Below are 26272 nucleotides of genomic sequence, written 5' to 3' on the forward strand. Positions count from 1 at the left end.
CAATTGCAAGTATTACCACTGAGCCGTAGAAGGTAAATTATATTTAACACACAAGTCTGAAAAGGACAAAAAGTCATCTTCTAAGCCTATTAATTGATCCAAAGTAAAAATCATCTTATCTGTCCATGTCCTCCACAGAAATGTTTTCTTTCCAATTTTTAAATCTGAGTTCCCCCATATAGTCAATTTAGCATGAGAGAATGCATCAAACTCTAATTGATGTGACATTATATGCCAAAATTGTAGGAGGTTTTTTTTTTTACTTATTCTGATATAACGAGAACCGAGTGCTGTCCATTTGGGAAGAGGTTCTAACCATAAGGCTTCCAGAACTGACCATGGTGGCATTTCTGAGGGAGCAGAAGATGACCAGAGCTTAGTAGAAGACAATAGGTAAGCCCGATGGTACAAAGCTAGGTCTAGAAAACCAAACCCACCTTCTTTAATTGGAAGCTGCATCCCTTTCAGGGATATTCGAGGTGGAGAAGAACCCCAGAAAAATTTACGAAACAAAGCATTAACAAAGCATTGGTGAGGGGTGGCACTTTTCAGGCCATCTTACTTAGACAAATTGCAGCAGACAAACATAGAACCCCCAAGTAGAGGTGCTGGTTCTCACACAGACTCCCCTCACATGAATGTTGCCCAGCTGGGAGCCCTCCACACCCCCAATGGGCTTGCAATGCTCTCACATATTTGTACAACACATTTATAAAGAACAAGGTATAGGCATGTACTATGGATTGGATCCAGATTTAGGCATACTTGCATTAAACCAATGAAATAAATGGGAAATGTTAGTCATGACTAACTGAAGTCCCATTGATTTCAATGGGTCTACTCTAAGCATGACTAAGTGTCATCACTGCATAGTTCTTCTCTTATTGGAATGTTTCTTTTGGCCAACACAGCTACACTCGCCTTTTCTTTCTGGTGTATTTTTTTAAAGAAATAAATCATAACATGCCTTTATTAACTAACTCAATGGGACTTGCTACAGAGTAAGTATGTAAACAACTGGGCTATAATTTTTTAAAAAAAACCTGTCAAAATTTAGAGTAGCCTGCCCCCCTCGTACAAGCATGTTTATTCAGAAGTATGTCTCACTGAGTTCAGTGGGACTTACTCCATATAATTGTGGGCTTAGGATTTCATCCTTAGGAACAGTGCAGCTGTGATCTGTCCCTGTGTGCTAATACTTTAAGGCTGTCTCTCACCTGATGAAGACAATGTCATGTTTTGGAAATCCCATACTCTATCGCTAGGTGCTGCTCTTTCAGTGTTTTATATATAAATGCTGAACTCAGTAATGCTGAACTCAGTTCAAGCCCTGACGAAAATATAACAAGCACATCTGCGCCACAAAGTGCCTACGGCGTGTCCCCAGATGCCACAAATATTTACTCTCAAACCCACGTAACCAAATGCAAAAAATAACAATACACATTGATTATGTGAATTCACCTGGGATGTAACTGTTTAAATCATGAACAGAACTCTTCTGGAATAATTTCAGGACTACATAATCAAGCAACATGAAAACATTTGCCAGACCAATTGAGTGGTGTGCAGTGCAATGCCAACAGTGTTTACTCAGAAGTAAGGCTTCCTGAGTTCAGTTGGAACTTACTCCCTTGTAAGCGTGTTTAGGATTGTAGCCCAAAAGAGTCCTTATCTGCCCTTGTGATGTTTGCTTTCCTTAATGCATCCATCTGTCTGCTTGGGTAATTCTCGAGTAACTTTCTTCTAAAGTGTTTTAGAAACATATTTACAGAAGATAAGGCAACGTCAGCATATGTGTGTAAGCGGATGTAGAAGAAAGTATGTTCCAGCGGGCCACTTTGCGGTATTGTTTTGTTTCAAACGAGCTAGCAGAGCTGTGGTGCATTTTGATTGGTTCAGACAGCCTGCCTCCCACTTCTTAGAAGCTGTTCGGAACAGTCTGTAGATACATGGAAAGCAATGCAGCATGCGCTTGGGATTCACTTTTTGCTTGTGGGCTGAATAGCTAAAGGACAAAGAGCACAAGATTACTTTCACATGTTCAGAACTGACAAACACACCTACACTTATTCGACTGTTCGGAAAAAACAATGATATTACAAAACCATATTTCTTTCGATTTACAGATTGTCTGAAAGTAATTAAGGTTCTCCATTTTCTTTCTTGTGTGTGTGTAGCAATCTTGCTCCATTTAAATCAATGTGGGATTTACTTCAAGAAGAACAGGATTACACCCACTGTAGTTTTAAAGGTTATTACAAATGCTTTTATCCCAGGGCCACTATTTGCTGCCTGAGGCAGAACATCAAACACAGCTATATGCGCCTCACCCACAAATTCAAGGTGCATACTACACAATACCAGCCAAGTTGTTTGGCAGAAAATCGTATCTCTCCCCTTTCCTGGCAGTAAAATACAACAACAATAAATTAAATAATAAATTTCTGCCCTTTCATGACACCCAGAATTAGCTGGCTCAGGCCACCTTCTTCCAAGGAACTCAAAACTACAAAATCCACATAGAATGAATGCACGGAGATCTGGGCAGAGCAACAAGCCCCTACAATGGGAGTTAAGGTGTGAAAAGGACCAATGAATGAAAGTGAGAAAAAGCAATTACATGTACTCAATTGGGCACGAAGACGTAGGCTGCAATGCTGTGCATGTTTAGACAGAAAAGTCCTAAAACTTCTGGCATTCTCCACCCAATATGACTGATTGGGGAACTCCAGGAGTTTTTGTAGGAGTTTTTTCTGTCTAAACATGCTTAGGATTGTGCCCTAAGAGATTTAGCACAAAGGCTTCACAGAAAAGGGATTTTTTTTTTTAGACAGGATTTGAAGCAAGGAGAGTGGCATCACAGTGTCCTTGCTCAGGGAAGTTAAACGGCAAACAGCAGGAAGAGAGAATGATTGCAGCTATTCAGTGATGTTTTACCATTGGTTCCATCTCTCTTCCAGTTGTAAGGAAGTGCAGTGGGATGGGCATCCGTGGCCCAACAGATATTGTTTGACTCCAACTCCCATCAGACCCAGCCAGCAGGGCTAATGGTCAGGGATGATGGGAGTCCAAAAACATCTGGAAGGCTGCAGTTTCCCATTCTCTGAGAAGTAACAGGCATTTCCTTCAATGAGGTGCCTACAAACTTGATGGCATAAAAAAGGAACAATGCTTGCAGCGAATGAAAGAAAATACAGTAAGGCAACATTTAACACCCAACTCCATCAAAAGAGGATGCTGCACTACAATGTGGCCTGAAGCCATATTTCTATCATTGTATTTACTATATTATAGTAACTCAAGGAGAGTTGATGGGATCCATACAAGACCTCCATGAAATGTCTTGAAGAAAGGACCAGCAAATGATGAGTCATTCACTGATTCTTCCAACTGGGGTTGATTGCATTGGCAGTTGCTTAGCAAAGCTTCAGCTTACAGATGCCAACTTTTTGATGACATATAAAACCAGTAGGAGTCTGAATGAAGGTCACTTGAAATCTGGCCCCTCAGGCAGCTTCTAAGATGAGTGATTATATTTTTTGCCTGCCTTCTACTTCTCCTGGCTACCATCTTAGATGGATAGGATTTTGCAATATGCTGGATAGTAGGCTTACAAATTACATTTCCTATGTGTAATGTGTGTGTATGTTGCAAATAGGTCACTGAGTTTGGGACTTTGTGAAACTCTTGAGAGAAAAAGATTCCGTGAGCACCTTGGGTTAGGGGGTGTACTTATGAAATTGTCAAAAAAGAGGAAATGCATCACACACACACACACACACACACACACATATACACACACAGAGAGATAGTGATTTGCATAAGTTTTTCATGGATGTAAATTTAGAAATAACTTCTATAATTTAAATAGAAATGTAGTACATCTCATAATAGTGACCAGGTGACCTATGTACCTGCCTGTACAATCTGCTGATAATTGTTGATGGAGAACAGTTGTTGTTATGGTTCTTTAAGAAACCAGTATTGGACTGGAGAGCTGTTCAAATAGAGGACTGTTCTAAAAAAAAAAAAAAAAAAAGGCGGCCACCAGAGTTTGGTGACCCTCTACTGTTGTCATTTCAGGGAGCTTGGACTGCTTTTGTGCATGATTTGACAATACCTCTAGTTAGATATATGATAAGCCAATCCACTGCTTTTTGGGCTGGATTAAGAAATACAACGTTCTGTCTTGCTCCAATCCTGCTTGAATGGGAAATAAACAGGAAATGTGCTTTAGGGGCCTGACCAAATGATCAGCTCATTGTGTAAGGCATATGCAATTGCTGAACATTTGTTACAGAGAATCCTGATGTCTTCCCTCAAAGAAAAGCTTTAGTTTCTGGGGAGTTGAATTTTCTCAGTACTTAGCATGCGAAGTATTGTTGCTAAGAAAGAGATGAAAAAATAATAGAAGAATGTGCCTGGAAAATAGAGGCTGGTATAGACTTAGAAATCTGGAAGAAGGCTGGTGGAAGATAGCTTGCTTCCTTTGCTTCTAGCTCTTCATTTCTAGATTTAACTCCTTTCCTCAAAGATATAGGGTGTCTTTACATTGAGGGGAAATCTTGTTGCCTATCCGGGGCATTTGTGCTTCCTGCTTTTTGGTGTGATTGTTATGGGCTGCATTACATTGAGGCAACCACATGTTTTGAATTGAATACTTCCCCATTAACTTCCATTGAGACAGCACCATCTACAGGCGAAAGATCCTGCTTTTTTTTAGTTGTTACCACTTTAAAAGCAGTTCTTTTCATGACAGAATTTCTAAAAGATACTGTGGGAGATGACTTGTTTGTTCATGACATCGTGTAAACTTTTGTGAGTGGTCAATCACAGGCGTGCAATAAATTGCTCGTTTAGAGGAGCTCACCGAGAAGGATGCTTAAAACATTGTAATGGCAGGGACTAGTCCTTACCAAGGTGGTAAACCTGTATCTGGACTGTACCTGTGGACGGTTGTTCATGTAAGGCATGTTTTACCGTTAAAAAAACTCACAGGTTGGCTGGGACACCTAGATCAGCCATTTTAGGGACAGCCATGCTGCCATTTTATTGGTTGGTTTTGCCAGGATGAACAGAGAAAGACCTCTCAAAATAGAGGGTAAAATAAAACCACTGTGATGGTGGAATTCATAGTTTAGCTCCTAATGGTGAAAACAATTTCAGATGTCATCACACATATATGAAAACTGCATTTTACAGGATCTTTCAGTTGAACTGATACTGGATGCATGGTGATTAAATGTCAGGTGCAAGGGAGAGAAAAATGATTCATGTTAAAGACATGAAGGACCAGTAAGTACAGGCCATCAGTAGACTGTTTTTTTTTAAAAAAGGGTTTAATGTCTTTTTGGGGGCTAAGGTTACTGGAGATTTTGCAAGCTGCTACAGGAAGTGATCAGACTAAAAAAACACACTAGTTTAGGCCTTTAAGGGGAACTCCAAATTCAGGCCAGGTGACTTCATATTTGAAATAATGAACCATTAATTTGCAGCTTTGTTCCTTTGGAGCAAGACCCTGGGATAGCCAATCAGCCACTTTTGAGCCAAACATTTGAACAAGCAGCAAGTAGAGGCAAAAGTCACAAGGAGAATCTTCTAATTAATGTTGTAGTAGCCCCCAAAAGCCTCAGTTTCACTTTGTATGCCTACATTAGACAGGGTGGTACTTCAGTTGCATTTTAAGTGGGAAAAAGGTATGCCAGATGTGAACTGAAAAAATATGGGAAGACAACACAAAAAACACTAGATAATTCTTTATAAAGAGTGAGTGAACAAAGGATGGTAATTCCAGTCTAAATGGCTAGTGTGGAAGCAAACTTGGTCAATCCCTCAAGGACCATATCTCTCACTGAGAACAATAGAGGCTGTTATCTGTGTATTCCCACTGAGGGAAGCTAAGGGGGTGGCAGTTCAGGGAAGGGCCTTTTCTGTGATAGCTCCGCGATTACGGAACGTGCTATCCGAGATTGTTTACCTGTTACCATCTGTCATCTTTTCGTTGCCAGGCAAAGGCGTATTTACTTTCCCTGGCATTTGGACATCAGACTGTTGTTGGCTGCTTTTGTGGTTTTCATTCTAGATTGGGGAGTGGGGGTGGGGTTGATCTGTGTATTGTGGATGAACACTTTTTAGCATTCTATTGTTTTTAGATTATGTTTTTATGATGTTTATTTTTATTTGCATTATTATGTTGATTTGATTTGGTTTTTTCTGTTCTATTATTGGTTTGTATATGTGTATGTTTGCATTTAAGTCACTTTGATAGTGCTTTTTTTGTGGTGGGAAGCAATGCATAAACAAATAAATAAATACAATGATAATAACCTTCATGGTTAAATTGATGCTCTTGATTTTTAGGTAATTATATTTTAGTCGTATAGTGAGTTAAATGATGTTTTAAGGTTTATTCATTAGATTTCTATATCATCTAAAACTGGGTAGGCAGTGTGGTTCCAGTGAGCATCAGTGCTCCTGGTCACCTTTTGTGGTGCCCGCCAAGATGCCCTACAGCTCCCACTTTTTTAAAAAATTAACATATTTTCTAGCAACAGAGATTGCTGTGAAATACATTTATGTTGGTGCTGAAAAGTATGGATTCAAAGGCATTGTTTAGTATGCTGGGGATCAGAGCCCAACTCTGGGCAGGTTATTTGTCATGTGCAATGTTTCCTATGGCAGCCATTTTGTGGTGGTGCCCAGGACATTTCCCCAAATTGCCAAATATGCCCACAGCCCTAAAAGCTTGCTTACCCCTGTTCTAAAATTCTGAACCATTGTAATCTGCTTATCTAGAAATAGTAAAGCATTTATAACTCAAGAGTCTGGGGAACTGTTGAGAAACGGCATACTCAAAACACGGAGGGGAGAAGAACTAATCCATCAGCGGCCATGCTGTGCTCAGCTTCCGAAACCCTACGTGTAAAAAACTGGCATGCCAGGGAGAAGACTCGGCTAATCTCCTTTCCCCAGATATCTAAAGGGGGTCCAGATGAATCTCCGCATGCTGCATGCCTTCCGCAGGGATGCAGAACTTCAGGCCTCCAGCCAAATTCAGCCCACTGGAGGTCTCAATTTGGCCATCCAGCATTCCTCAGAAGGCCACCCCACAACCCCTTACCTCCAACACTGATTGTTTGGTGGTTTCCTAGCTTTTCTGTAGTTTTCTCCCTTCTAAAAGGTTGAAATGCCCCTTCCGAGGCTTACTGGCTGAAGAGCTTTAAGCAAAAATAGGCAGGAGTTTTTGTCTTTAGCCCTGCCACCCACCACTAGACTGCGCCCCCCCCGAGATTTTCCATGTTGAATTCAGCCCTTTGGCTGAAAGTCATTCTGCACCCCTACGTTGAAAGAATGTGTGAGGGGCTGTGAGGCTAGTTATGCTCCTCACTGCTGTTGCACACACTGGGTGTGCTCCACATACAGCAGGCTGAATGAGGCAGTCACTTCAGGGAGCAGGTGCTGGAGGAGAACCGTGTGTACCACAGGGCTTGCGCCACACACCCTGAATTAGTCTGCTGCCTTCAAGTGCAGTGGAGGACACTATCTCACCATCAGTGTGGAAAACAGTCTCATCTGCCAGACCAGTCCTCTTTTGAACATGGAATGAGAGAGGTCGCCATCTTTTTCTTTGCAACGGGCAGCAAATTTTCTTGAAGATCACCCTGAAAATCACCCAGGAAGATCTCCCTGTAGTTTAAGGCAAGTTGGGTTTGGGTTTGGGGAGGCAAGTAAGAACCCAGGAATCTTGGGCTCAGTTCCCAGGCCCACTTCAGATTTCCTGTGTAATTGGGAAAAGACAGACCATGCCCAAATCCAAATATATATGTGTGCTCCAATGTGCAAACAGATCTTCTGTTTATAAGGGTTTCCCTAGTCATTTCAGTGAAGCATTGTCTGAGCCTCTGTTTGCATGTATGGAACTCTCCCCTCCATTAGCATAAATAACAATTCCTCACCCTGCTCCCTCAATCAATTGCCAAATAACTACCAAATATGAAAGGGCAAAATTAACTTAATTATGTGTTTCCTATAATATTTCTGTGAGTAGTCCTGACAGTACATTCAGGCTGCCCTGAGGCAATACCTGGACTTGAAAAAGGAGTGTTGATAACCCTTGATGTTCCGTTGACGTGTCGTCTTCATGGGACCTAAGAAGGCTAAATAATAGTCAGAGGATATGACTCATCCAGATCCCCTCTTCCTCTAATCATGGAGAAGGGTCAATCAGTCCATGTGTGAAAAGAACCACAGAAAGTGTGGTTTCAACCAGAGACAGAAATTCAGAAAGGACTCAGAAAGCTGGACTTGGGGCTTTGTAAGGGCTAAACTACATGTTCATTATGTAGTGTGCAGTTGATCCTTACCATTTTGTTTACCTTCATGCAAGTGTGTGTTGGCCCAGTCAGGACCTCTACACATGTGTAAAAGGAAAGGAACCTCTTGTGCAAGCACTTGAGTCATTGCTGACTCCTAGAGGGACGCCTGCTTTCGCTGACGTTTTCTTGGCAGACTTTGTAGCGGGGTGGTTTGCCATTGCCTTCCCCAGTCGCAGTTACCTTTTCCCCAACTAGCTGGGTACTCATTTTACCGACCTCGGAAGGATGGAAGGCTGAGTTGACCTGAGCCGGCTGCCTGAGAACCAGCTTCCGCTGGGATCGAACTCAGGCCGTGGGGAGAGTTTAGGCTGCAGTAACTGCCGCTTACCGCTCTGTGCCACACGAGGCTCCTACACACGTGTGTAGGGGAGGTTTAAACCTTCTCATCCAGCCACTATCCCCGCAAAATTACCCCACCCAAGCATGGAGGCTAAAAAAGAAAAATAAATCCTACACTGATTTCAAAGAAGGTTTTTTAAGCCCCTGTTGTGGAGAGAGAAGTAGCTAGGTTGGAAAGTTTAAACTTCCCCTGCTCACACGTAGTGGTCACAATCCTGATCACTGAGGGTGTTCTCAATGGTCGCACCCTGGGTGTGGAACTCCTTGCTGAGGGAAGCTAGCTTGACTCCTTCTCTACTGTCTTTCTGCCAGCAACTATCACCCAGAGTCAGACGCTCCACAAAGTTTTTTGGAAGAGTGGTGAGAAAAAAGCTATTGCTGGGGGGAAAAAAGCCACCATATCAACGACCAAATCAAATTTTGACCTCAATGGTGACACCAAATTCAACTTTTTGGCCTTAGCGCAAAACGCTATGTGTGACGCAAAGCCAACAGCATCATGTTGTGGGGATGCTTTTCATTGGCATGAACTGGGAAGCTGATCAGGATTGAGGGAAAGATGGATGGAGCCATATAGAGGGCAATTCTAGAGAAAAACCTATTTCAGTCTGCAAGGGTCCTGGGACTGCGGCGGAGGTTCACCTTCCAGCAAGACAATGACCCTAAACACACAGCCAAAGCGTACATTGGAGTGGTTTAAAAAACAAGAACCTGAATATCTTAGAATGGCGGAGTCAAAGCCCAAACCTCAATCCAATTGAGAATCAGCAGCAAGACTTGAAAATTGCTGTTCATCAACAGTCCCCTTCCAACTTGACAGAGTTTGAGCAATTTTGCCAAGAATAATGGGCAAATATTGCAGGATCCAGATGTGCAAAGCTGGGGGAAATTTACCCCAAAAGACTCACAGCTGTCATTGGTGCCAGAGGTGCTTCTATCAAGTATTGACTTAGAGAGGTGAATACTTTTGCAACCCATAAATGCCAGATTGTTTTTGTTGAATTAACTTTTGTGCCCCAATAAAAATGTTATGCACCTTCAAAGTGTTAAGTGTGTCATGTAAATAAAATGGTAAACATGCCAATTAACTCAATTTTAATTCCAGGTTGTAACACAATGAAATGTGGACAAGTCAAAGGGGAGAGTGAATACTTTTGCAAGGCACTATAGACCTGGACTATCTGTTGGAGTGTTTAGTGTGTGCCTCCATTAGGGCTGTCACGAGCATCCAACTGGGTCCCCCTCTCGTGTCCGACCCTCACGGACCCAGTCAGATGCACTTGGCACAAGCACAGACCTGCATCCAAGCGCTCGCAAGATCCCCGCAAACACTTACCACCTGCCCTGGCTTCCTACGTTAATGGTGTGGAAGGGGGAAATGCACAATTTCCGGAGGCTCTGTAAATGACATTTCTTCCCCTCCCCGGCTCCAATGGGGCCTTAAAGGCCCTATTAATGCCCTTTGTTAATAGGGCCTTTAAGGTCTCCATTGGCGCAGTGGGGGAGGATGTGCAATGGCCATTGGCTTCGTGCAAATAAAATCTGACTTGACTTGAAGCTAAGGGCGAGTGGTTGCCGAGGGCTTGCAAGCCTCGCCAGTGCTCGGTGGAGGCTCACAAAGCCCAGCTTGCCAGGGCAGGAGGCGGGGTGAGCATTCGCCTATTTCACCTACCCCCTATAGCCTCCATCTATGTTCAACCTGTACGTTCGTAAATAAATTAAAACATTACAAAACATCATCCATCTCTGGTGACCTCCTTCAGAAGAAAACCAAACCAGGGTGAATACTGAACCCTTGGAACATCTCACATCTCAGAGAAGCAGATTTAGCATAACCGGCATCGATATTGTTAAAATAACATCGCAATATTCAAGGAATTTGTGTGGGAAGCATTGCGGTTTAATATTCAAATTACCCCCCTCCGATTTAGTATAATCTTGCATCACATCCCCTGTGGAGCCCCTTACCTAAGACTGCTGGAATCACTGAAACTGTAGTATTGGCAGTCTGGAATGTCCACACATCACACAAGATGTGAATTTAAGAAGGTTCTAAAAAAATGTACTATAGGTAGCTGTCTTATGTTTGTCAATAGGAGAGACTTGGTTGCACAACATTCTTTGAATTACCGATTTCTGACACAGCCGTTTTATTTGAACATGTTGCAGGGACCCTATGATGTCATATAACCATCGGGTAATCCATGTCTTTTGTTGCAACAATTCCAATGTAAGGAAGTAACTGCGGATTACTCAAATTGTATAAAAATAATAATTGCTTCTAGTTTGTTAACATTCTTTTGCTAAATCCTATTGTCAAACTTGTCAGCCATAAAGTTTACACATTCGTCTGTATTTGCTGAATGGAACTTCCTCTCCTTGCATGAGTTGTGTAGGCCAATGAGAACAGACATTAAGCGTTTAAATGTTATTTAGATGGGGAAAAAATCTCCATCAGAAGTAGTCAATAAAAGACATAGGAGCCCAACTGAAATGAGATTAGACACACAGTGTTAGGAATGTTAATAATGGGCCAGACTATTAATGTTTAATATTAAATCTCAGAGGAACTTTAGGGTAATGTTGCTAGAATTTCAGAGGTTACTGGTCTGATGATCGTATTTGTCAATAATTTACTTTTCCTTATTTCTTTCTTTGTGAGGTTTGTTGGCAAATACATGTATCTGAAACTTGTCCAATAAAGCAGAATAAATCCAGCCAAGGCTTAGTATTCTTTATTATTAAAATCTCTATTCCTTTTAAGGTAAACAATAAATCAAACCTAAAGCAAGCAGAAAATTGTCCCTTCAATGGAAATTACAACACATCTCCATCAACGTGATATTATAGTTCTTTAAGTATGCTGTTTTGAAATGTAGAAAGGAAAAATGCTGAAGACTTGTTTAATTGTAAGATCATCATAAGTATATTCACCAGTGATTCTCAGACTAACTTGTTTCTATATCTGGTAAGAATAAACAAACCAATTTAGGGTCATGGATTCTGGAATGGTCGTCTCTAGCCCTAAGGAAAAGCTTACAGAGAACACATTTATAGGCATGCAGGAGAAGCAGCAGTTGGCATAACCAGACCACCAGCTTTCAGTGTACTGTCTGCACAGACCCTGTGCACGTACAGACTATAACCACAGAGGCCAACCATCCCCAACCTGGTGCCCGCTTAATGTTTTGGACTTCAACTCCCAGGATTTCTGACCATTATGTATGCTAACGGGCTGCTGGGAGTTGAAGTCCATAACATCTGGAACTGATGTCCATAACATCTAGAGGGCACTAGGTTGGGGAAGGCTAACAAAGACTCATCCACACAATCAGGAAACCTGCTTTGGGGCTATAGTTTGTTGTGGGGTGGGGAGGGGAGAGTAGTGGTTTTGTTAAATGCAGAATACACCCCGCCTGAGCATAGTAGTTAACTGGAGTGGGAAAACAAAAAGCAAAAGATTGTTGAAAATCTATGCTTGTGCATAGAGGGAAAACAAGCTTGTTTTTCTGTGTTACCCTGACTTCATTGCCATAACACAATGGGTGTTATGTCTAATCCTACTGCCCCTGTTTTGGGAGAAGATGTTTCAGGTAATCAATCAGAATCAGATTCAGAACTAGAAGACGCAGCGCCAGACACCAGCCAGCCTGTACCAGTAGGGGAGGAAGCTCTCACAGGTGATTCCCCCAGCTGGGAGTCAGCCCTCTCCAGAGCTTATCTCCTCAAGGCCAAATCCTACACACTCAGTGGGAAGTGAGGTTTCTTCCAGAGGTGAGCATCCCAGCAAGCTAGCTGATGCTAGGGTCTGCCAGAAGCTCAAACGCATGGGGTGGAAGGAAGGTGTGAGAAAGCCAGTTTGATTACGCCAGAACCTGCCTCCGCACCAGGCTCTCTGAAGTTATGGGCATTTGGGAAGCGGCTTCCTATTCTTCTTGAACAGACAATTGTCTTGCTTAGTTTGCATAGTTTTGCCTAGGGGGACGTTTCCAAGAGGTTGGACTCTATTCAGGTAGAAGAGATGTTTGTTGCTTAACAAAAGCTTTGTGGATTACTTAGCAAGCCTCGTCATTTGCCTCCCACCGAAAGCAGGAGTGTTCTGAGAAACATGACAATGAGTTTCTATGGAGGAATGCTAGTGCTAAACCTGTTCCTACACCTTTTAAGATTTCACACTAGGAAAAATGTGCCATCTGGTTTAGGCACATCTATACTGGTAAAACAAGCCTGACAGCTGAGCTCACCCCAGGTCAGCTTTCATGTTTACAAGCTTCAGAAAATGGGTTTGAGATGTGAATTCTCTCTCTCTCTCTCTCTCTCTCTCTCTCTCTCTCTCTCTCTCTCTCTCTCTCTCTCTCTCTCTCTCTCTCACACACACACACACACACACACACACACACACACAGGATCTCCAGGCACCATGGCACCATGGAAGGACTTAAAACAAAGAGCATTCGTTGTGACAATGTCAATACTCAATTTGTACTGTTCTGAGAACAAACACACTGAACTATTTGTTTCTGCTCACGTGTGCTGGTAGCACATTTGGCCATAAGCAGAGTACTAAAGCCTTGTGGAACCTTATGGCTGGGAGATTCATCATTATTTATCTAGGTCTTTCTAGTTTTCTCATAAATTTAAACAGGACTTTGCAACTGTGCCAGGAGGGAAATATTTGATGTGATTTAGTAGGCAAGGAAGCTGGGAAGGGGTGGGGGTGGGAGAGGAAGATGAGTCGGAGACATCATAATAAGAAACGAAAGCCTAAGCAATAGTTTGAAAAGGCCTTGCCAATATTTTGATCTGGTGCACCTAAACCTCTAATACACAGTTGTAAACATCCCTGATGCAAGAGCAATGCCTCACCTATTCAACGAGTTCTTGTCCACCAGGCAAATTCACTAAATGCAAGGTAGTCTTGTGATACTTGACACCATTCCTCAAAGGGCTCTGGTAAAGTCCCATGATAATCTAAAGGCAAAGTCTGAAGATTTGCTAATGATGAATCCGGCACGCTAGTCCAGAGCAGCCTTCCAACAACTTGAGGCTAGTCCAGAGCAGCTCCTGTTCAAAACAAATTTTGCCACAGCAGGTGAAACCATCTCAGGGCCTAATCAGGTGGTAAACATGAGTCTGGACACCAGACGGCATGACTGAATGTTCCTTGGTACACAACAATTCCATGTACATAGAAATCTAGAGGGTGCTCAAATAGAGACCTCTCATGCATCAACCATGTCCGCCGGTCACCAACAGGTGTGCTGGTTACATACACCACAAACAGTGTGTTTGGCAAGCATGAGGAGCATCCCTGTGAGCTTACCAATATATGCACAAACTCCTCTTTCCACACGAGAGGGATCCTGGCCTCACGAGTGTTGTGGCTCCTCTCCTGTTTCAACACGTGAGTGCCTTACGCATGAGTAATGCTGAATAGGGCTATTGTCAAAGACAAGCTGCTGTTTATTTTTAAAAAGTGGCTTGTTTCTTTAGGAGTTGGGACTGCTGGTGTGAAAATAGGAAGCAAACTCCTGGCTGTACCCACAGGTATTTTTTGTTTTTATTTTCTTTTGCCATAGATGGATGGTGCTTTTTAAGTTTCCAATTAGCTCTCTCTTTCAGTTTGTTTTCTAACTCAAATCAGAAATTTTGATTGCTTGGAATAGTTTGTGTGGCCCATAGCCGCAAATTGATGCTCCATACTGCCCTTGAATGAACGTTGGGACTTTCTCATATACTTAATTACATCAGCCTATTGAATGCGTTCAGGCAGATTTTCTTTTACGAAGCTGCAAGGTGTCGTATGACTCACTTTTTACATGTGATCTGGCACTTGGTTGCAGTGTGAACTGCTCTGTGCTGTAATATTCCGGGTTCATATGTGGCTATGCAGTTCCATCTCTGAGGAGAGACAGCCATTTGAGTGTTATTTATAACTCTGCATTGTAAAGGAGTGCCAGCTTGCATTCAACTGTGCCCTCCAATCCTTGGCAACGTGCCCAGCTTGTCACGGGCTGGTTATATCACTACATGAAGAAAGTTGTTTTCTGAGACTGTGCGTACAGTGTTGTTTTCAAAGAATCAACGTTGCTGTACTGTTGAATTGCCTCACTTATTGTGACATACTGCTGCTGTTGCCATCCTCAAGCAGGCTGTGCTATTCCCAGCCACAACTCTCGCTCCTGGGTTTTAGAAGTGTATTTAAATGTAGTAGTTTTTTTATAAATCTATCTATCTATCTATCTATCTATCTATCTATCTATCTATCTATCTATCTATCTATTTATTCCCCCCTTCTGGTGTTTTTGCACCACTCTGGGCAGCTAAAACCATTAAAACCAATCATAAGATGCAATAAAGAGAAGACAACAACAGTACAGTACTAAAAACAGACAAGCTGCAGGTAAAAAAGAGCCACTGGATAAAACAGATCCATCTAATAAGACAACGGCCTACCTACACAAGAAAGTTTTTGACATATGGTCAATGCTGTAAAAGAGTGTACCTCCTGGGGCAAGGAATTCCAGAATATTGGTGCACACAGGTCCAGCAGCTGGCTGTGGCAACTCCATATGAACCTATCTATTAACTGAGATCGTCTTCTGAGGCCCTGAGCGCCCCCAACTCTCAGAGGTTAGATTAGATAGTCTACAACCAGATAGAGGCCTTTATTTCTTCTTCTTCTTCCCAGATGTGTTTGCCTGGCGCCACTGTTACTTTCTTCTTGGCATGAGGCAACGTCCATCCTCTTTACCTGAACCTTTATTGGCAGTAAACATCATTTTTTCTGACGTTTTCATCTGTTCTATTGTCTGCTTTATCTGCTGTGGTTGTTATATTGATGTTTTAAATGTTGATGCGTTGTTTTTAAATTATGTTGTTTATATTCACTTAGTAAGCTGGCTTGAGAGCTTTTTACAGTAAAAAAAGGACCCAAATGCCTAAACAAACAAACTTGGTTGATGAGGTTGGAAGGAAGGAAGCAGACAAGTGTGGCATATTGTTGAATGTTTCCTAATGCATTTAGGAATGTGTTTAGACAGAAAAAGCCTACAACTCCCAACATTCCCTTTTTTTCTGTCTAAACATGTATAGGATTGTATCTTTAGTATAATATAGGACCAGATTTTGGTAAAATTTAGGTTAAAATAAAATTGGTGGATATGTTCACCCCTTATTTCAGGGCCTTCAAAATATTACAAACACATGCACACAAAAAGAGAAAAGAATAGGCTTATTGCAGTTTGTGAAGGCTTTGGCAAAAAGGAGCCCTTCCCTCTTTCATCTCAGCCTTTGAAAATGATCATAATGGCTGTAGTTACAATTGATTCCACATAAAGGGGCGCTACATGGTAGCTGGGCCATAGTGTTGATTCACTCCTGATGTAGTGCTTGGCTCCATCCCTGAGCAGTAGAGTAGTGTTAAATTCTGAAGTGCAAATGCTCATCATGACAGTCCCCACAGCCACAGTGATAAGGAGTCCAAAAACGCAGGGAGCTATAGAGATACATCTTAACAAACTAGTTCTAGCAGTTTTCATCTTCACTAAGAGCAGGTCTTTGGTAAAACCGACGGGTCTTAAATGCCCATTCAAGACCAAGCCACCCCCCAAAATAATTTGCATTACAAAAGGGAACAATATATATTGATACTGGGAAAATTAATTTCGCCTCAGCTATTGTGAGGATTGCAGCTAAGCTCAGAGGAAACAGGGAAGTCTGAAGAGGGTGACAAAAAGCTCCATCACACCTTGGAAGAAACGCTGGCTAACGCTGGCTACCATCGCTTCTCCGTGGACACTCAGTTACTTCCTGTTTTCAAACAGGAAGTAAACAAGGTGCATGAGGGCCATTCAGTCCCTCATTGTGAACACGCTGCTTCTCCCACACACAGCGGGAGAGAGCAGCAACTTCGGTTTAAGAAATATTTCAGAGTTTTTCTGGATTTTCTTGCAATGCAAGGAAGACCAGAAGGGGCGGAAGGGGCGCAAGAGGCAGACGAAGTCATGTGAGCTACTTCTGAGGAATCCGTGAGTGCCCAGCAACGAGCGTACAATAAAACGCTTGTTGGATGGAGCTTAGATTATTATTATTTATTACGTTTGTATATCACCCCAAGCTCTCTGGGCAGTTGATGATGCCAGCATCCCTGCTAACCAAAGGGTTACAGCACTCCATCCCTGTGAGCCCTGGTTCCACTACACCACTGCCCCTCAGCTACACATATTGAGAAAATATTTGAAGGTAGAGCATGCTGAATTTGTGGAGGTTCTTCCACATGACTGGGAGTCCTATGTGATCTGGATTCCCGATCTTATTGAGAATCCTCTATGAATACAGCTGGCTCCTACTTCAGTTCTTTTCTCAACATGTGGTGGTGGGTACGGGAAAGGGTGTAGCTAGGTGAGGGGGAACAAGCCAGTGGCACAGCCCATTATCCTTTGATCACATGGAGCCCCTTCATGTGGAATAATCTGTGAAGGGGCTATTTCTTTTATGCAGTTCTAGCCGGAAAGGGCTTGTTTAGGAGGCTCTCTCCCAGGTAAAATGCCCCCCCTCCCACGCACACACACATCAGCTTTTTGATGGCCTGTGTCAACAAAGCTGTTCAAGAGAACATGGAAAGGCAGGTTTGTATATGGGGCACATTATTATAGAAGTTTGTTCGTCCATCTGTTTTGTATAAATAGTTTGAATAAAATGTAAATGTAAAGCCATGATGATTTAATTGCTAGTGCGAGTACAAATCCAGTACTTTTACTCATTTGTCTAACTGGGGCTAGACATTGAGGAGACGGCTTTACTTTTTCCTGTTCCGTGAAGGGTGTGTGCTATCCAGCCGAAATTAAGCATATTGTAAGTCATGTTGATTTGAATGAGAGATACTTATACACAAACTTTCTATAACGCCCAATAGCCCTAGCTCTCTGGGTGGTTTACAAAAGTGAAAATCCCAAAATGCTATATGATGAAATCTAAAACCTTTAAACATTTTTGTCTTCTGTTGAAATCAACAAGCCTGTAAAGTGCTTAATTTGCCTGAGTCTCTCGCCCAAGTATGAACATTCCAGTCTCTAATTTTAAAAATGTTACAGAATATTTGTCTTATATATAATTTAATCAGAGCCAATATCAGCAGTTCTGTGCAATAGCTCACTACAGTCTTAAAACAATTATTATCCTGCACCAGACCAAATTACTTCTTGTACCGTCTTAATCCAGCCATTTAATACCACGGTTCCTTAGCTTCCTTATTCTGAATACAGGATTAATAGCTGCTTAATAAACAACATGTGCTATTTTGCACAGGAAACCTTTGCCGAAATGTGTGTGTTATCATTGATGATGGCAATGATCTTTATCGGTATTAATTCTACTTCATTAACACATCACAAAGTTGCTTGTTCATCCCTCATCTTAGATCATCATATGTATTTTTATAGACATTAATGTATGTCTACCGCATCTATATTCCATGATCTATTCAATCTCTGCTTATTAAAATAGGTAAGGGAACTCCCTTGGCTTTGTAACATTCCCAAAACTGGGCTCTTTGGTATTTGATGTGATCCCTTTACTTGCTTGAGTCACTCTGAAATTAGATTGCAAGTCCATGTCTGAAAAATGTTTAGCACCTTGCTGAGTGTTGTTGAAATAGAAACTATGCAAGCTTTTGAAATCTCCAGATCTCTTCACCAGGAAAGATGTTACAACAAGCAGGTTTGTGGCGAGGAAATAGGGGAGGACAATAATTTATTTTTATTTATTTATTTATTACATTTTTATACCGCCCAATAGCTGAAGCTCTCTGGGCGGTTCACAAAAATTAAAACCATAATAAAACAACCAACAGGTTAAAAGCACAAATACAAAATACAGTATAAAAAGCATAACCAGGATAAAACCACGCAGCAAAATTGATATAAGATTAAAATACAGAGTTAGAACGGTAAAATTGAAATTTAAGTTAAAATTAAGTGTTAAAATACTGAGTGAATAAAAAGGTCTTCAGCTGGCGACGAAAGGAGTACAGTGTAGGTGCCAGGCGGACCTCTCTGGGGAGCTCATTCCACAACCGGGGTGCCACAGCGGAGAAAGCCCTCCTCCTAGTAGCCACCTGACTCACTTCCTTTGGCAGGGGCTCACGAAGAAGGGCCCTTGTAGATGATCTCAAGGTCCAGGCAGGTACATATGGGAGGAGGCGTTCCTTCAAATAACCTGGCCCCAAACCGTTTAGGGCTTTAAATGTCAATACCAGCACTTTGAATCTGGCCCGGACCTGGACTGGCAGCCAATGAAGTTGTAAAAGACTGGCGTAATGTGATCTCGCTGGCCAGTCCCTGTTAGTAAACTGCCCTGTTTTGTACCAGCTGAAGCTTCCGGACCGTTTTGAAAGGCAGCCCCACATATAATGCATTGCAGTAATCCAAACGAGAGGTTTATCAGAGCAATAAATCTGGTTTGATGGTGAGCTCACAAGCCTTACTCAGGTGTTCTGTATCTGTGTCCAGTGAATGTAAGAGGAGAGGGAGCAGTCTAGGCCTGCGCTGGTGCATTTCAATCGCTCTGTATTTGTGGAAGATGACTTTCTGAAGAGGAGAGCCTCCTATATCCATGGAGTCTTTCCTTGCGATTGAGAACTCTGGAAAGCCCTGGGTTCTCACTTGGTGGGAGCAAACACTGGATCTAACTGTTTTCAAATTGTTCAGCTGATAAGGGTTCTGTAAGGGGCATCTGAGAAACTACTACTCAGCAGAGGCAAACAGCTGACAATAAATGCCAAAGGAGGCATTTGAGGTGTGTGTATGTACGTGGACCGGCTGGGAGACTCCAGATGGTGTTTACAGATTTGCATAATAACCCATTTGAATGCTGAATGAGTCACGTTGTTAATTATTATTTCTCTTCTGTTTTTAGATTCCACTGATGAAGGATCCTGGTTGGATTCGAAATGTCTGGACTCGTAACCTGAATGTGAGTGTGGATTCTTTTAGCATTTGTGTTTATTTCAGCAGCTGATCCTCTGTAAAGTTCCGTGATGTCTTTTGTGTTCTGTGGTAATCCAGCGAGGGTTCTGTGGTAAACCAGTAATCCATGCTCAGCAGATCTACAGACTCCATATTCTCCATACATAACGATTACAGGGCTTTCCCTAAAATGTAATTGTCCTTGTTTATGTAGGTGAGATGACGATTTGCAACTCAGGCATGAGAAAGCTATGAAGCAGACTCATAACAACCTCCCCTCACACCACATTTAAGATCTAAATGAATGATCTTTATCACCTGATGTGGTTCTTGTGTGGCCTAATCATCTTATCCATCCAACCGCAATAATTTTGTCACAGGCCAGAACTGAATCCTATCATCAAAGACATAGTAGAAACATCCATTCTGATGATATGATGCTCATGCTAAAATAGCTGGAAAAGATTTGCATATGTTGGAAAGCCAGAGCTATTGCTGGAGAGGCAGGGCTATTGCTTTGAACCAGGACCAGCAGATACTGGACCTGACTGAAAGGGTGATTCAAAGTAACTAACAGCCTATTTTATTTTATAATTATTATTTTTAGCTCTGAATCAGATTTTATGTTGTCCATCAGGATGGCTATATTACAGGGTGGTGTGATGGGTTTACATCTGCCAGCAAATCTACACAGGTACCTTAAGATCAGGGTAGGGAGCCTCTTTCAGCCTGATGTCTGAATTCAGTTTTAGAGAACCTCTTGTGTGCCGCATTCCTATGGTGGGTGGGGCAAAAGGCAAAAGGGGCAGAGCCAAAATACCTAAAAAAGTTTTTACTGCCAGTAACTAAGGCCATGGCTAGACGGGGTGATATCCCGGGGATCGCCCCGGGATCATCCCTGTACGTCCACATGACGCACAGGGGATGTTGGAGGCAGGGAGGGATGATCCGTCCCTTGCCCCGGAATAGCCGGGACAGCTTTAATACTGGCTTTTCCCACGGTCCCGGGTTTGTCCCGAGACCACGGGATGTGTGGGCGGCCGTCCCTATTTGTCCCAGCTCCTTGCAAGTAACTGCGAGGAGCCGGGCACGGGGAATGGAGCTCCTCAGGGAAAACACCAACCTTTGTCGTTGGAGTGTTCCTGCGCTCATTTCCAATAAAAAACAAAAATGGTGGGCGTGACGTCCTCTTCCTCACAGGACATTGCGCGCCACGTGTAAGCTGAGGGGAAGGATCTCACGATCAGCATATCGCGAGATCCTCCCCCTTCACCTCCTGGTCTAGCCATGGCTTAAGCCTTCAGAGAGGCATTTCAACCTTTTAGAATGGGGGGAAAGTGGTCAAAAGCTGGGAAACTGCCAATCAATCGGTTGTTAGGTGGAAGAGGGAAGCCCAGGGGAAGGAGTGTGGCCATCTGGGGAACTTGGAGGGGCAGATTTTCTGTAGTTCTAACATTTCATTCAAGCATCAGCTGTAATGGTGAGAACGATTGGATGAAAGAGTCACCCTTACACCTTCTTTTCGTGGTCTTGAAATAGACCTCCAGTGGTCCATTGGGCATAATAAATCCCCTATACCCAACCAGTAGGATAGTGAGTTGTTGGTTTACAGACAGCCACTGAAGCAAGGATCCAAAAGCCAACATGATTATCTCCAATGGGTCCTGTTATAGACAAAATGGTGGGCTAAAAAAACGAATAACTAGAATAACAGTTTTCCTTTCAAGGGCAAAGCAGTGAGGAAAATTAGTGACAAAATTCTATGTGCAAAGCATATGATGCTTCCCGGGTGGGTCAAGGAAGAACCTGGCAGAATATGAAGTTCAGCGGCTGTTTAGACTCTACTATTAGTTACCTGACAGAACATGGTTTTCTTGGTCAGACCAATAAAAAATCTGGCTGGCAATCCTCCTGGTGATATTGAGCACCTTTATCTCAGACAATGTTGAAATTAATCACGAAGGCCTTCCCTGTGGTGCAAGAGGAGTGGCCACCTGACATCACCATGACTACCACTTGAAATGCTTCATAGAATCATAGAATCATAGAATAGCAGAGTTGGAAGGGGCCTACAAGGCCATCGAGTCCAACCCCCTGCTAAGTGCAGGAATCCACCCTAAAGCATCCCTGATAGATGCTTGTCCAGCTGCCTCTTGAATGCTTCTAGTGTGGGAGAGCCCACAACCTCCCTAGGTAACTGATTCCACCGTCGCACTTTTCTAACAGTTGTTTGGTCATAACTCAATGACAGACTATCAGGGTAATGGAAGGGTTCTAGATGCATAATGAAGAGTTCATCAGGGAAGCAGACAGGTATACAGACATACCCCTGGAATTCTTACAGGTAGGACTTTGTTTTACTCTGCTGAAAAGCTTTATTTTCACTGTGTTTGTGTATGCGTGCATTTGGTAATTAGGATGCTATTATGTGGTTTCTCTTGATCTTGAACTTGCAATTTCCTTTTGTATTTCCAGACACTTTATGTCTTTTTTTTTTTAATGTGGTGTAGTGATTAAGAGTGTTAGACTAGGACCAGGAGACTCAGGTTCAAATCCACACTTAGCCATGAAGCTCACTGGAGGAGCATCCCTCAGCCTAACCTGCCTAACCTACTTCACAAGGTTGTTGTGAGGACGAAATGGACTGGGCAGAAACATGAATGCTGCCTTGAACTCCTTGGAGGAAAGGTGGCATATAAATGTTGTCAATCAATCAATCAATCAATCATTTGTTATTATGGATGAAGTTCACAGGTAGGCAACCTACTGACATTCTAGTCTACAACTTCCATAACCCCTGACCAATGATCATGCTGGTTGGGAGTTATGGGAGTTGTAGTCCAAAACATCTGGAGGGTGCCAGGTTGTCTACTTTTGAGTGACCTTGGAAATAGCTGCTGTGTACTGCTGCTAAGTATTCGTTGGGCGGTTAACATTACACATAAATCAGTGTAAATCAGTAGCACTCCATTATTTTTAACAGAATCTTGCTAATTTATGTATGCGAAAAATCTTTCTTTGCCTTCCCCAATCTGATGCACCCAGATATTTTAGACTTCAACTCCCAGTGTTCCTGACCATTGGCCATGCTGCTTGTGGCTGATGTGAGTTGAAATCTACAACATCTGGAGTTGGAGGAGGTTGATCGATGCCAACAACTGTTGTAAAGGCAACATCTGAATTTGGGCAGTAGAACTGATTTCACTCAAATGCGTTTCATGTTGCCAGTAGCAGAATAGGCTCATCCATTCATTTTTTCCCACCACCTCACCCTGTTCTTCAGTTTTTATTACAGACAATATAGTTTCTTTTCCTCCACCACAGTTGGCTAAGGGCATATCTACAACATTTGTGAACCGCCCAGGGAGCTTTGGCTGTTGGGCGGTATAAAAAATGCAATAATAAATAAATAAACAAATAAAATGGATTTTAATTAGACATTCCTGTTTGTTGTAAACTGCCTTGTGAGGGTTCTCCCTAAAAGGGAGGATATACATGTATTAAATAAATAATAAATACACAAATAATTCCTTCACCTATGTGAACCGTTAGGAGCTCTAACAGAGAATTCTCAGCAGCAGCACCAAACTACAATTTCCAGGATTTGTTGGAAGAAGCTATGAGAATTAGGTGCAATCCTATACCCACTTACCTAGGATTAATCCCATTGAATTCGATGGGACTTTCTTTCAAACAGAAATTAATACAATTGCACAGTAAAACTTGCACAGAACCTCTGTAAGTCTGTAATACAGGTATGTAGAGGGGCAATTGAATGAAGTGCATTTCCAGCCTTCGTGGCTGAGAATATATTCTGAAAATGCGGTTTTGGTATTACCACTGTAGACAAGAACTCCAAAGAAAATTGATGTGTGGTTTAGGTGTACTGCTGTATTCCCTTGTAGGAATTACAGTTGGCTAATACATAATCCTGAGGGAACAGCACTAAAATGTTTGTACTTTCCATTCTCATTGCATCCCAAGGGCAAGAATAAGAAAGGAAAAAACACATCCTTTCAATGTAAGTTCTAAATGATTAGGATAATAAAACTGAAATTCTGTACATATGCATTCGAAGCCAGGGCTAATGCCCATATTGGCTTGGTAAGCAGTGGTGTAGGGCAAAATTTGAAGTGCAGATGCTCATCATGACAGTCCCTATAGACAGCGCCTCAAGGAGCTGCGCTAATCTATATCAGCAAACCAATTCTAGCAGTTCTCATGTCCCACAGCAGCAGGTCTTTTGTGAAGCTAATGGGACTTAATTGCCCGTTCAAGACCAAGTCACCCCAGAATACTTTGCATTATAATTTTTTTGTTGTTTATTCGTTCAGTCGTTTCCGACTCTTCATGACTTCATGGACCAGCCCACGCCAGAGCTTTCTGTCGGCTGTCGCCACCCCTAGCTCCCCCAAGGTCAAGTCTGTCACCTCCAGAATATCATCCATCCATCTTGCCCTTGGTTGGCCCCTCTTCCTTTTGCCTTCCACTTTCCCTAGCATCAGCCTCTTCTCCAGGGTATCCTGTCTTCTCATTATGTGGCCAAAGGACTTCAGTTTTGCCTTTAATACCATTCCCTCAAGTGAGCAGTCTGGCTTTATTTCCTGGAGTATGGACTGGTTTGATCTTCTTGCAGTCCACGGCACTCTCAGAATTTTCCTCCAACACCACAGTTCAAAAGCATCTATCTTCCTTCGCTCAGCCTTCCTTATGGTCCAGCTCTCGCAGCCATAGGTTACTACGGGGAAGGAACAATATATTATTGCTAGCATCCCCATGAGCCCTGCCTCCACCTATACCACCGTGGGCAAGTCGCTTCATGTTTACGTGTGTAAGTGCAGGTTTAGTATGTCTGTGATGAGATTTAATTGTAACTACTTTTTTTTAAATGAGAGAGAAAATGGGTATTTTAGTGTGTGTGTGTGTTTTAAAAAAACCCAACCATTTATATTTTAAAATTTGATTTAAAAAGACACCAAAGCACTGATTTTTAGACAACCTGTTTGAAAGTAAACCCCACTGAACAGATTAAGACTTACTTCCAAATTGACATGTAGAGGATCTATGCCACAGCCCTTTTCCTGCAGACACATCAGTCATATATCACCACTTGTTGAATTGACATTACAGACACAGAGAAATGATTCCTTGATTGGAATCTAATTCTCAAGTTCTAAATGAATTACAGAAAGGGACACCACAAGCAGACAGTCAGGTATCCCTAGGAACAAAGTGTGCCTGCTGGGAGGTAACTTTGTGCAGGAATTAAGATAGTCTGAGTATACTTATTAAGGCCAAACAGACATTACTTTAAATCTGTGTCCAGCAGCTATACCTTTTTCCCCCTGGATCAGGACTCTATAGTGGGCGGCTATAGATATTGTCTGTTTTTATGCTTTTTATGCTGTTTTTATGCTATTTATGCTGTTTTTATGCTTTTTATGGGTTTAAATTTTGTATATTTGTTTTTAATGTTCACTGTTTTAATCTTTGTAAACCGCCCAGAGAGCTTTGGCTATGGGGTGGTATATAAATGTAATAAATAAAGAACTATGGCAACAGGACAAAGTCACAATTATTCTGTTAGTCACATCAGTCACTGGTATCACATCAAAAAACTATACAGAAAACCTTCAGAAACTGGGCCTACCAAAATACATCCACACCAACATCCAGAAAGCAGTCATACTTAAAACATGCTCAATTGTCAGGAAATTCCTGAATCTGTAAAAGACAGCATGACTTAGCAATGCCCATCATGTCCGTCTAGAAAAACCGTCATGAGCGAGAAAGATGATGATGATGATGATAATAATAATAATAATAATAATAATAATAATAATAATAAAATGATATTATAGAGTCAGGACTCTACAGTGGGTGGCTTTTTTTTCTGGATCACTCCCCCTTCCTTACCTAATCTAGATTTAAAAGGCACAAAGTATCTAGACACAGATTTAAAACAATGTTTATTTTGGTCTATTCAGACGGGTGAACTTGGAGAAAAATTAAACACTTCAAACATATTTCAGAGCCAATTCAAGGACCCCTAAAATGCAACCTTCCCTTCCCTACCAGCCTCCCTGCACAAAACACACTCCTCTCTGCCCTTCACTGAGATGTGGAGTGACAAAGTGTGTAGCAAAAATGGCTTGTTCCCTGGTGTACCAAGTCCAATTCAGCACGCAAAGAGGAGATGAGATGAAGCATGGGTCAAACAACGTTTATTTATTCTGCAGAATAATTAGGCACAGGAGCTAATTGCTGCAAAGCATGTGCCTACCTTGCAAGGGAGTTAGCAAGGTATTTATACACCATCTTCTCAGGCGGCCACATACGCATGGGAAAACGTTTTCTTGGCAAGCATCTACTAAAAGAGATTAGTACTTACTGTCTCTTGGGGAACACCCAAGGGACAGTAAGTTACTAATCTCTTTTAGAAGATGCTTGCCAAAGAAAATGTCTTAATGTGCGTATATGGCTGCCTGAGAAGATGGTGTATAAATACCTTGCTTTTGGTATTTATACACCATCTTCTCAGGCAGAACAGCTGAGAACAGCTGGCCAGAACAGCTACAGCACCATGCA

The 26272-nt window shown here is 42.2% G+C and overlaps 1 protein-coding gene across 6 annotated transcripts in view; it reads left to right on the forward strand.

Moving 5' to 3' along the window:
* Positions 1–26272, forward strand: part of LPIN1 (lipin 1) — a 109993-nt gene that overhangs the window by 13411 nt on the left and 70310 nt on the right. For 4 of the 6 annotated variants that reach the window (XR_010025397.1, XM_063125178.1, XM_063125168.1 and 1 more), the window contains exon 2: positions 19635–19691. The exons of 1 other annotated variant lie outside the window; for it this stretch is intronic. Coding sequence is in view for 4 of the 5 variants with exons in the window: in XM_063125178.1 (XP_062981248.1) it covers positions 19635–19691 (57 nt within the window). In the remaining variant the exon portion in view is untranslated. Of the gene's footprint in view, positions 1–19499; positions 19515–19634; positions 19692–26272 lie in introns of those variants that run through there. One more of the 6 variants, XM_063125169.1, reaches the window with a different exon arrangement.

Source organism: Elgaria multicarinata, chromosome 4 (assembly GCF_023053635.1).
Source record: "Elgaria multicarinata webbii isolate HBS135686 ecotype San Diego chromosome 4, rElgMul1.1.pri, whole genome shotgun sequence".
Taxonomy (NCBI): Eukaryota; Metazoa; Chordata; class Lepidosauria; order Squamata; family Anguidae; genus Elgaria; species Elgaria multicarinata.